Source organism: Haliotis asinina, chromosome 10 (assembly GCF_037392515.1).
Source record: "Haliotis asinina isolate JCU_RB_2024 chromosome 10, JCU_Hal_asi_v2, whole genome shotgun sequence".
Taxonomy (NCBI): domain Eukaryota; kingdom Metazoa; phylum Mollusca; class Gastropoda; order Lepetellida; family Haliotidae; genus Haliotis; species Haliotis asinina.
The window spans coordinates 10,222,367-10,234,708 of NC_090289.1; the positions used below are offsets into that span (position 1 = coordinate 10,222,367).

A 12,342-nucleotide genomic window follows, 5' to 3' on the forward strand; every position below is an offset into this window, starting at 1 on the left:
ATAGAAAATGAACCAGAATAAAAATATTTGCATGAGATCGTGCGCTATTCAACAGGTTTACAAAGCAATTTATTTGTGCTGCAGTTTAGTAAAGCAACTAAAAGTGAAATAAGAGACATTGCTTTACTTTTTCTTAGTTGACAAAATCCTCTGAACGAGAGAGCGTTGGAGTTTGGTTTTACGTACTTTTTGCAATATTCCAGCAATATCACAGCGGGGACACAGAAATGGAGTTCACACACTGGACAGTACCCATGTGGAGAAACTAACCCCAAAACACCTCATCTCCAGGTGAATGAATGATGTCAGTGAGTTTAACTTTTGTCTACTTTCCTTGTTTATTCAGGACCACATTTAGCAAGAGTCATCTCAAGATGACACACCCCTCACCACTCATTTTGGAGACTCAGTCCAAAACATTTCCATGGAAACCAGGAAACAAAAACTGACAAAAATTTTTAAACAGCAAAAGGCACCACTTTCTTTGATATATCTATCAATTTGTATTGAAAAATATTAAACGGTTTTGAGTTACGTTCTGGAAGCAAAGTAAATATGGACAGACAAGACGTCAACAATATGCCAAAATTGACAATTTTTTTTGTGTTTATGGGACACACTACCCTTCCAAGGTCTGCAAATCAGTTTTCCCACACATAAACACAAAAAATGGAGTCAGTTAAAAAAGGTCCAATTTTTCAAAACAGATTTTAATATGTACAGAATTGCCACTTACAGACTCATCCTTCTTTTCTTCTTTGATTTCCTTCTTTGTCTCCTCTGTTTCACCAGGTTTGGCTTCTTCCCCATTTGGAGTCTCTGCAGGATCTGAACACAAGGCAACAACAGTCCTCCTCACATAAATGACACCATTGGGAATAACAGTCTGTGATGTAGGCCAAAAGTGCGAAAAGAGAGGGAAGTAATCATGTGCCCATCTAGTTAACTTGAATAATAATCCTCCCCCTCCCTCGCTACCCCAAAAAAGTCTTTTGAGAAGGAAGGTAAAAGCAAAGTTCCAGCAATGTGGACGTAAACATAAGATAGTTAACTGTTAGTGCTACGCTATCTGTTTAGCAGATGTTGCAATCCAGGTCCTGTCAATGTTGAGCTTAGCTTTACACTACGTCTGCATCTCAGAGGAGGATAAAAGAAACAAGGTCTGCCAATCCAGGTCTTGGGCATGACAAGTTAACGCTGTAACCACTAGCTAGCTCACCTCCCCTGTCACTCACAACACATCCACGCGATTTGTCAAAGAGATGGGTGTATCAGCAAGGCATTTAGCTGCTTATGAAAAGCATGAGTATTGCTTAATGTGGGCAGGAATGTCATAGCAACATGGGATAAAGGTGTTGAAGGATATGGCCACTCTGTCTCTCAAAGCCATTTTATCATGGATACTGTCAGAGCTATGATTTAGTGTTGATTTCCACAGCACCATCGTTGAGGAGAGAACTGATACTCAAGGGTGCATCTTACATTCATCTGGGATCAATCCTACAATCATCAACTCCTTACACACCTACTTTAACTGAGAGTGAGTGAGTGAGTATAAAATTTAACGTCACATCGGCAATACCTCAGGAATATCGTTTACTGAGAGAGTGAAAATTTATTTCCTAACACTGAATTAGTAATCTTTCAGATCAACAGGCCCAAATTGACAGGAAAATTTGATACAAAATATTTTTTAAACCAATACTTTGATATTAGTTCAAACTCAGCTACATGACAATGATATCAAAAGGACCACTATAAGCTTTTTGAAAAGTGCTTATAAAACTGAAAACCTATCAGAAACAACAAACAGTGGTTACTGAAACCTGTCTGGTACATCCACATTGCTACAGAAGACACTGTCTCTTCAACTGACTTCCTGAATTCAAAAGAACATGGAAGGCATTAGCACCCTTGATACCTTCTTCCTTCTCCGGGGCAGTTCCTGCAATTCCACTTTTCTCCAGACAGAAGGAGGCATCTACTGCCTTGCCTTCCTTTGTTGCCTCCTCAATCATCTTAGACTGAGCATCGATCAGTGTTGGCGGGACTTCATCCTTCATCTTAGAGAACTCCTCTACAACACAAGGTGAGGAAAATGTGTTTGTAAGTAAATGCAAAAAGATTAAACATTAATATGTTCTGTCATAGTGAAAGCTTGTGAATGAGAACCCTGTTGTTGGATGTCAACTTCATACGAATACACTGATTGCTCAAGGCCGTTTCTGACCCAGACCTCTCTGAAGAATTGAAGTTGCGTATACCATACCTAAGGCAGACTTGGCTGCTGCACTTGCGACTCTGGGGTCTACGATGGAAGCCAGGAAAGCCACGGTAGACATAATGGGATTCCCACTCTGGGAGAAGGGGATGGGCTGGTACGTCAGTGGACCTGAAACATCCAAACGACAACTGTTAACTCGGATCACATGGCAACAAACTCAGATTACATTATGGAGACGGAAGAAATTACTCATTCAAAAATTTCCCCATGCACCATCAAAAGATGTTCAATCTGACCAGAAACACATAAAATTGTAAAACATAAGATATAAAAGATGTCTATCTCTACTGCTAGATGGCCACACATAATTCTATTGAAAAATTTCCCCTTGTGTCACAGCTGAAGTAGTTATATCTAAACATAAATTCATGGGAGAAGTGAAGAAGACCTTTGAAGTTTACCGCTTTTCAGCACCACATGGAGGACAAGTTGATGGCTGACAAACAAACATACTGAAAGTCTTGCAATTGATTATCATTAAGCTAACATATTCTCTGAAGCTAACCATGAGATACTAGACATCCCGTATAATGCCCCTTTCTGTGGGTGCCAGGGATGGGGGTTGTTGAACTCACCTAGCTGCTGATAATCTTCCTCCAAGTAGGGGTCCTCGATGGGAAGACGCAGGAAGTGGAGGATGCACTCGTCCTGGGTACGGCTGCCAACATGCTCACACACCTTGTTCCAGTCATCCTTGTACATCTCCAGGGCTTCCAGCAACAGCAGAGTCTCCTGGTCCGTCCACTCACGCATCCGCGATGCAGCACTCTTATCCTGGACACAACCATAGTGAGATCTGATTAACTGCTCCTACTGACAGGCAGTCTACTTCCATTCAACCTTCACGTTGACACTCATCTGTCAAACATTTAAACTAAAACATCGCCTCCCATCTCTTCAAATCAGCAAAATGACAGTTAAATGTCCAAGGACACTTGTTGTGGTTCAAACAAATATTACTCTTGGTACAAAACCAAGTCAGGTAGATAATGGGAGTGTGCCAAAAAGATTCAACCTAAATCACCTGAATCTGTCAACTGACATACTGTTCTGCACATCTGTAGATTTATCAACAGACACTTATCTGCAAAGTTCATGAGACTGAAAGGAATGTCCTACAGATATATGGCTAAAGTACCAGACAGCAATTCAGCCACAGATAATTTTAAAAAATAAACAAGACATTCACATGCTGTTATCACAGGTTTTAGCTTAAACCTAACCTTCAGAGCCTTCTTGGCATAGATGTCCATTCGGAGACCAAACTTGCTCATATCTCTCTTGTCGTCCTCCTTGTCCTCAGACTTCTCGCTGAAGTCCATGATCTGCTGGGCTGCTGGTGGCTGTTGGGACAAGTTCTTGTATTAGTTTGAAATATTTGCTTGTAGTGTAATGGTGCCGCAGAAATAGGTCGGGATTAATCAAGGTCGCCTCTGAGAAATGTGGACTATAAATTCGAACTACAGAACCCATCTATTCATGACCCTGGGCAAAGTCATCGAAGCGGACATAAAAGGACCGTCAAGACCCTGTGTACTGTTGCCAACAGTCTGTATGCTGTGGACTTCCGCAGCCTGTAAATGTTTAACACTGGACCAGACAAACCACTGACTGATATAATGAGCAACAAACTATGAAATCAAGAATACTACAAGGAGACTTAAAGAGGATTTTCTATATGCCACAACATTTATTACCAGATGAAAAAAAATCCTGAAGAAGGTAACAGCTGATATGCAAATAATTAAAGAAAGATTTGTCCAGCAAGAGCTCAGTACAAAGGCACTTCAAAGTGATGTTACCTGATTGGTCTTGGGTGGGTTGATGGGCTGCAGACCAGAGGGGGTGTCAGCTAGGATGTGGAAGTGCGACGTGGGTGGGGGTCCCATGGGGGTGGGGCGAGTGTCCGCATCCACCTGATAGTTGACTAGACCCCACTGTTCCAGGAAGGCATGAACTCTGTAAACAGATTCCCGACACAAATCATTCACATCACCTCTAACGATATTCCTGTTTTTCCTGCATACCAAATTTGAAGCACCTTCCTCAAGAACACTTTCTGCCACAGACAGGAAGATATCAAATACATCACTAGACCATTCAAGTCACTAGATAATGGAGAAGAATGCTAGTTGTCTTTACCCCAGTCTCTGCCTAACAGGATAGATGTCATGGAAAAACCTGCAGGACTTTCTCAGTAGATTTTGATGTTTGTGGATATTTTCAGGTGAGTTGAAATGAGGTTTAACGCATGTATGCGTGTGCATGGGTGGCGGCTTGTACTAGCCCAGACCAGCCCATGTTTTATAGTGCTAGTTCAAAGAAATACCATGCCTCAGGTAAGCATGAGTACCCCATTCAGACACATTACACTGACTTACAGACGACCAGTCCTTCTTGTACCCACTAATGCTGAGTGCCAGGAAGGGACAAACAAGTGCCATATTTTGACATCTTTTGGTATGATAAGGACAGGGATAAAACATGCAACCTTCCACTCTCAGGGCGGATGCTTTGACCACTAAACTACGGAGACAAACCTGGATATTTTCAGTTCAGTTAGAAACTTACCTCATTATTGCACAGACATCTCCAGCCAAATTCCTCCTACAGGCTGTGCTGGTCACATATTCCGTCGGGTTGAGGCGATATGTGTCAATCATAAAGTTACGATATGCCATGTAACTGCAAGAATCAATATACATGAAGCTTTCAGAAATTGATTTTACAAATATTCATCAGGTATGAAAATGGAAAATGTGCTTACTACTGATTGTCAGTTGGAATTAATGCTGCTTTTTTAAGTATATGATGAAAAAATTCGATCTCTGAAAGAACATTACATTGAACATTACACATTAATAAAAACAGCCATGTAAAATATAAAACTATTATCTTGTTGTTTAATGGAAACTCAGCAATATTAATCATAAAGGCTTCACAGTTTATAGAGAATTCTGTTTTTAATGCGGATTTTCATTTGTTGAGACTGAGAGATCAGTGTATGCGACCAGGAAAGAGAAAGGTTTTAAAAACTCCAGCCGAACCCCACGTAGTAGACATCTTGGGTTTGATTGGTCAGTCAGAGGTCCCTCAAATGTTAGCTGACAAAACCTCCTGCTAGGGTTTGCTAAACTCAGTATGGCAATGAACATATAATACTGAGGCTAAGTTTACTTAGACTGAGCTTAGATCAGACAAACAAATGATTGAACCTTCTCTAGTGATATGATCTCCCCATCTCTACAGTGTCGCTTCCACAACAAGCTCTGGTTGAAGAGTAACATCCTGTGCTGGAATAGCTACAGGAATTGACATCAGTATCACTTACATTTCTGGAGTTTTTGATTTGTTCTTTCCATTGAAGAATTCCGGCAGCGCTCGTCGCTCGATGGCGTGGATGCTGTTGTAGTCGAACCAGGCAGAGTAGCTAGGAATGACTATGTGGTGAGTCTGTTCAGTCAGGTTATCTTCCTGGTCCTCCTTGTCCTTCTTGGACCCCTCGTCTGTTGTAGATCCAGTCTCCGCCCGCTCTGGCTCAACCTGGAAGTGTGGGAGTTCAGTTTTCACCTTCTATTTCAGTGAGTGAGTGAGTTTAGTTTTACGCCGCACTCAGCAATATTCCAGCTATATGGCGGCGGTCTGTAAATAATCAAGTCTGCACCAGACAATCCAGTGATCAACAACATGAGCATCGAACTGCGCAAGAGGGAACCGATGACAAGTGTCAACCAAGTTGTTGCCTCTTACGACAAGCATAGTCGCCTTTTATGGCAAGCGTGGGTTGCTGAGGGCCTATTCTACCCCGGGACCTTCATGGGTCACCTTCTATTTTATGTTCAATGTAATGACATAAAGTCGACCTATTACTTATGATTGAAAGCAGCACGTAGATTCATCCGTGTTATTTATCATGTAAACAGTGAGGTTCACTGGTGTTCTTTTCCCCCTATGTTCCTAATGGTGGGGAAGCACATGGCTAAAGCCTTCGTTCATCGGAATAAAGACCTGGGTTTGATTCCTCACATGGGTACAATCTTTATACCCCATTTCTGGTGTCCTCCTCCATGATATTGCTGGAATACTGCATAAAAAATACACACAACCATACTCACTCACTCACTCACTCACTCACTCACACCCAACTAAGTGCGTATTCATGCATGTTCATTTCACACAGCACTCAGCAACATTCCAGCCTTAGGAAAGCAGCCTTTGAACAATCATATCAGTCCGAGACAATCCAGTTGTTGACATAGTGAGCACAAAACCACATGGACAACCCCATAGGGGAGCTTCCTCTTAAGAGAGACAAATTGTGTGAGTGAGTGAGTGAGTGAGTGAGTGAGTGAGTGAGTGAGTGAGTGAGTGAGTGAGTGAGTGAGTGAGTGAGTTAGTTTAGTTTTATGCTGCTTTTATCATTATTCCAGCAATATCATGGTCTTGGACACTACACATGGGCTTCACGCAGTACCAACATGGGTAATCAAATCCAGGTCTTCGGAATGATGAGTGAACGCTTTAACCACTAGGCTACCCCACCGCCCAAACAGGGCCAATTCATGACTGAGGACTGACCTTGTCCCCTTGGTCCTCTTCTATGTCCATAAGTGTCCCTCCCTTGATAGGCTGCAGTTCACTGTCCTTCTGACTCCTCGATCCAGATGCTGAAAGCAACAGAAACAATATTTTCATAATTTGAACCCTGTGAAGGACTCTGTAAGGAACTTAGAACCCTTTTCTCCCAGTTGCAAGTGGCCAGCTTTTGATTTAACTTCTCAATATGATAGGGATTTCAGACTATTGGGCTCCTTAAACATTTCTGACTATGATCAAATCACATATCAACAAAATACACATAAAAATAAAGCAAATAAATCACAAAAAACATTCAATTCTGATCAGCGAACATGTACACCAAGATGACATAAGGCATTCTTCGTAGTCAAAATGATTCTATCATAAATATTTCACTTCCAAATCACATTCAACCTGCCATTCTAGCAAACAGTAGGAACACATGGTCAAGCAATACTCTGCTGGTGTAGTAAACTCAGCTATTAATGGGTCACAAGATTACAGTAAAACATACTGAACTGACGATGCTAAAAGCCATGTTCGAGCCTTTCATCAGTTTGCCAAGTCTGCAGACCAGACAAATTCGGAAGACAAGAAAGTCAACCAGCCAAGCTGAATGTGATTTTGTTCACATAAAGTCATGATTCCCTTTACGTAAGGCCATGACTACCTTCATATAAGGCCACAACTACCTTTGATTAAGGCCGTTCCTACACACAAGGACAAGACTATCTCATGACCGCCATCTCAAATTGCTATTACCACCTCCACAAATGGTCACAACTACGTCCATATAAGGCCACAACCCATCATGACTACTTTTACATAAGGCACATGACTACCTTCACATATGACCACAGCAACCTTCACATATGGCCACAGCAACCTTCACATGTGACCACAGCAACCTTCACATATGGCCACAGCAACCTTCACATATGACCACAGCAACCTTCACTTAAGGCCACGATCTGGCCATGACTGACCTTGTTTAGCAATGGCGACCTCCTGAATGTTGGGTTCTGGTGTAGGTTCCTCCATGTCTTTGGTCAAATCTTCTTCTTCTTCATCTCGAGCTGACCTCTTCTTAGTTGAACTGAGGCCTGGAGTCCGCCCACTGGATGAGTCAACACAGCACAGATTAGTTAGTGAACCACTTCTACGGCCATGATTAGTTAAAATTTCGGTTTTCAAATTAGCCAGGAAGCACTCTTTTAACATACTGAGGTGTTGGAAATAACTGACACGTAAGTGAATACTTCTGGTCTATGTTCATCTCACTATGAGCCAAATATAAAAGTAGGTGTAATCAGATATTTGTTTTTGTTCTGTTTCTGTTGTCTGAATCACACTGTTTATCAATACATCAAGTCACAACTGGCACCCACCTCTTCCTCTTCTTCTTCTCCGGCACTGGTGATGGTGATCGTTTCCTCTTCCCTTTTTTGTCTTTCTTATCTCTTCGGTCAGGGTCAGGATTGTTCAACTGAAATGTCAACAAATTTATGAAGACACAACATATAAAATGACCTTAAAAGTATTATGGTTCATAAAACCATGACAATATTCTTTTTTCTTGGAACATGCGTCTACCAAGTCACCAAGTCGGGAGTTTTCAATCCTGCTAATCAACTCTTATGACAAGCTGACGCATGGCTTGATTTAAAGCTGTGTTACATGTGCAACTCAATATTAAAAATGCATCCCAGTTATTAGTCTACTTTGCACCAGACGCAAGTCATTTTCATGACCAGAATGGGTAAACTTTTGAATAAAACATTGATATAATTCAAAAGCATATTTCTTTAATTACACATTGCAATAAAAGAAGTGCATCTGGAATTTCTCCGGCATAACTAGGTTTTTATCTCATCTTGCACCTGCGGCAAGTAGGATAACATGTTTTAAATCATGCAATGTTACTATCAATGATGCCGTAAACCCTTATTTAAGACTGACTTATCTACGGTCACTATATAGAACCTTCTATTTTAAAAATGTCAACTTCAAGAATGCATACAAGGACAAATACTTACATCTTCGATTGTCAACTTCAATCTGTTTGATTTCTTGTACTTCTTATTACTGCCATCAGCCTGAAAGTCAGCAAAGATTTCACTAAGAATAGGCATTATGGAGAACAGTGCTACATTTTGCCTGATATCAATTGTTTAACAATGCTAAAAAAGGCACTTCCCATGTCACAGTGAATTAGTATGTTGGTGGGAAAGTCAAATAGAAGCACATTGCAGACATAACCAGACATCCAGTGATCAGTAGCATGAGCATCCATTTGCACAAATGGGAACTGATGACATGAGTCAACCAAGTCAGCAAGACTGACCACCCAATCCTGTTAGTCGCCTCTTAAAAGCCTAGTCACCTTTTAGCATTGGTTGCTGAAAGCCTATTCTACCTCGGACTTCCATGGGTAACACAGAATTGTAAATGAGAATACATCCAAAGGTCTTCATCAGGCAAAATATATCAAGCTGCATGAATGTACACCTTGACACCCTCACACTAGTCACAGACAGTAATTTTGTATCTACCATATTCATAAGCATCCTTTTAAGGTGGGCGCTTATTAAAAGACACTGAAATTACTTTAATATTTGAAGAAGTGAGCAGAAGTGATCTAAGTTCAGAAAGTAAATTTTCTGTTGTGCATTTCCAGTCTACATTGATGGTACTAAGAAGAAAGACATTATGTTGATCAATAGGCTTGTCACCAAGCACTTATCGTGCAGACTAGGTTTGGTTTCGTTTGGTTTTGTTACACCACAGCACACAATATTCCAGCCATATGGCAGTGGTCTGTAAGTAATCTAGTGTGGACCAGGCAGTCAAGTGATCAACAGCATGAGCACTGATCTACGCAACTGGGATACGTTGATACGTCAACCAAGTCGGTTAGACTGACCACCCGGGCCATTAGTTGGCTCTTATGAGCGAGTGTGAGTTTTATGCAACAACAACATAAAACATCGCACTTTCAGTATACTCAAGATATGAATTCTCAAAGTTGAAACAAAAAACAAGTCAAGAAACACTTCATGTTTGGCTACCCTACATTCACATCATATCTTCTACAAGAAGTCTATACATACATTGAATTCATCTTCAACCAGATAGTCCTCTTCATTCATCCATTCGTTGAATTCCTCCAAGTCCAGCAGCCATCTTGCACTCACCTGAAGTGTATAGTAGGAATTTTGATATTACTATCAAGGAACAGTCAGAAACGTACCACAGTACATGTTCTCTTACATCCCAAAATATATTTAGGGGTTAGACAAGAGACTGGTTAAAAAACCCAGAATGATCATGGCTGGGAAGGGAGATAACTCAAATGTGAATTACCTCCCTTACCTATATCTTTACGGAAGAACAAAATCTGAACATTTTGCAAATAGGTATGTTTTGTCCCGAAATGAATCTACACTACACATATGTTCTGGGTTATTTGCTATTGGAAATGTCATGATTTATTTTTTAACTTATTACCAACCTCGAAGGCACCCTGGTGAGAGTATGGGGAGTCAGGCTCGTAGTCAATGTTGGTATCAGTCACCCAGGTATCATAGCTGAAAAAAAATCACACCTGGGGTATTTTAAGTGTGTGAACACGAAACTGTCCCATCTGATATTACTCCATCATAAATATCTAAATGTGAATTACTTATGAATATGAAAAATTAAGCTGTGGCAAAAACAGCATACATGAAAGTAAGGCAGATGGCCAACACAAGAACCATGGCCTAGATTTTCGAAGCTCTCTTAGCACTATGATGGTCGTAAGTGCAATACATTAACATTAACTCACCACTATCGACTATCAAAGCTCTAAGAGAGCTTCGAAAATCTATGCCCAAGTCACAATGTTACTGGTATGAAGGCATTTTACCCCATCCTTCCACAATCCAAAGATGATGTAAAAGCTAAATGCAAGGCTAAATCACATTATAGGGCACAAGTACAATGAGTACAAAGAGGGAATACAAACATAAACATATTTTTTCTGCTCAGTTTGAAATTCAAACCACAGTTTTTAAATGAAATGTTGCTTTGCGCTGCTTTTTTGGCAGAAGCAACCAAACAAGGAAAGATGCCTGGAAAATACAGGCATAGCATTCTTCTGTTACCTGTCTGGGTAGTACCACCAATGTACCAAGCAATGACGATCCCTCTTCAGCACCGGTCGGAAATATTCATCTGAAACAGGAAAGGAGACACTCACCATTGAAGTCCATCTTTAATGTTTTCTCAAAGTTAAAAACAAGTGGTTCTATGAATTCATTTTAACATTAATATGACATATTTGGCTAAATAAAAAATGTGAAATGAATAACCATAAAATACAACTAATTAAAATAAAAAGTTTTTCAGTGGTATGCTGGAATTCTGTGGTTACTTATTCTTAAACTTTCCCATTTTCAGAATCAGTGACTGTCACATGCTAAAAACATTGATTCTTACCATAAATGGTTGCTTTATTACAGCAAACAAACACTAATTAATCTATTGCAAAAAAATGTACCCTAGTATATATATTTGCTAACACTCAACTCAAATGTATATTGAATCATATCAATACAGGTGTATAGTTACCTGTCCTCAAGTGACTCAACTCGTCGCAATATGGCTGAAAAAATGCTGATGCGACATAAAACTCAACTAATTCAACAAAGCGTTAGTTCCATTCATTTAATTCTTTAAGTGGTAAAGTGGTTTCCAAACATGACACTGATTATTTGTGAGCTTGAAGTACAGAAGGGCTTGAAAGATCTGCATACTATAAACTGTCAGTTCGTCCAAATCACCAAAGATTAGATGGTACTCTAATATGGCAATGTATCATGATACATGTGATACAGTTGGTGTATCATCACAACCCTACTACATGAAAACATTCAAAGTTTCATAACTATGGGCTTGTTTAAGAAATCATTAATCAGTTATGCAAAGTGAAATGTGTTAATGTGTTAAATACCATATGAAAACAGTTCATCGACATTATGGAATAGCAGTAATTAAGTATATAGAAATGAGTAAATGGCATCAAAATACTAAATAAAATCACTCGAACTAAGCTGCTTCATCTGATGACGGTTTTACTGTTTACCGTTAGGTGGAGGATGGGATGGCAACGTGTGTACAATGTGTGTGGCGTCGTCAGCATTGTCACACATCGTGCCCTGGTGTCTCTTGATGATGTCCTTGAGTTTGGGGATGAGGATCTTGTCAACGTCAGGGCGGATGAAGATGGAGGGTTGTGGCAAGCACTTGCTGGAGACGAGAGCCTTCTCGATCTGCATAAACATTTCCACATTCCTGTCCATTCGGGATGGAGACTGGAAGTCGAATCTTCTCCTGCAAATAATCCATGATGAAAGGTGACTGGTCATGATAACAAATGCTTTTTTAACTTTGGTGCCTTTCAACTCTAGTGTATCTTTTGATACCTATGATTACATAAT

The 12,342-nt window shown here is 40.3% G+C and overlaps 1 protein-coding gene across 4 annotated transcripts in view; it reads right to left on the minus strand.

Annotated features, from left to right (window-relative positions):
• The window catches only part of LOC137299194 (SWI/SNF complex subunit SMARCC2-like), a 30,162-nt gene that overhangs the window by 14,567 nt on the left and 3,253 nt on the right, over positions 1-12,342 (minus strand). For 2 of the 4 annotated variants that reach the window (XM_067831768.1, XM_067831769.1), the window contains exons 4-19: positions 11,988-12,235; positions 11,008-11,077; positions 10,374-10,449; positions 9,973-10,056; positions 8,899-8,958; positions 8,251-8,348; positions 7,849-7,979; positions 6,863-6,951; positions 5,616-5,827; positions 4,856-4,969; positions 4,087-4,243; positions 3,508-3,627; positions 2,860-3,058; positions 2,270-2,392; positions 1,922-2,077; positions 737-828 (exon numbers count right to left, since the gene is read on the minus strand). In XM_067831768.1, the coding sequence (XP_067687869.1) occupies positions 737-828; positions 1,922-2,077; positions 2,270-2,392; positions 2,860-3,058; positions 3,508-3,627; positions 4,087-4,243; positions 4,856-4,969; positions 5,616-5,827; positions 6,863-6,951; positions 7,849-7,979; positions 8,251-8,348; positions 8,899-8,958; positions 9,973-10,056; positions 10,374-10,449; positions 11,008-11,077; positions 11,988-12,235 (2,029 nt within the window). Of the gene's footprint in view, positions 1-736; positions 829-1,912; positions 2,078-2,269; positions 2,393-2,859; positions 3,059-3,507; positions 3,628-4,086; positions 4,244-4,855; positions 4,970-5,615; positions 5,828-6,862; positions 6,952-7,848; positions 7,980-8,250; positions 8,349-8,898; positions 8,959-9,972; positions 10,057-10,373; positions 10,450-11,007; positions 11,078-11,987; positions 12,236-12,342 lie in introns of all 4 variants that reach the window. The other 2 variants (XM_067831770.1, XM_067831767.1) reach the window with 1 other exon arrangement.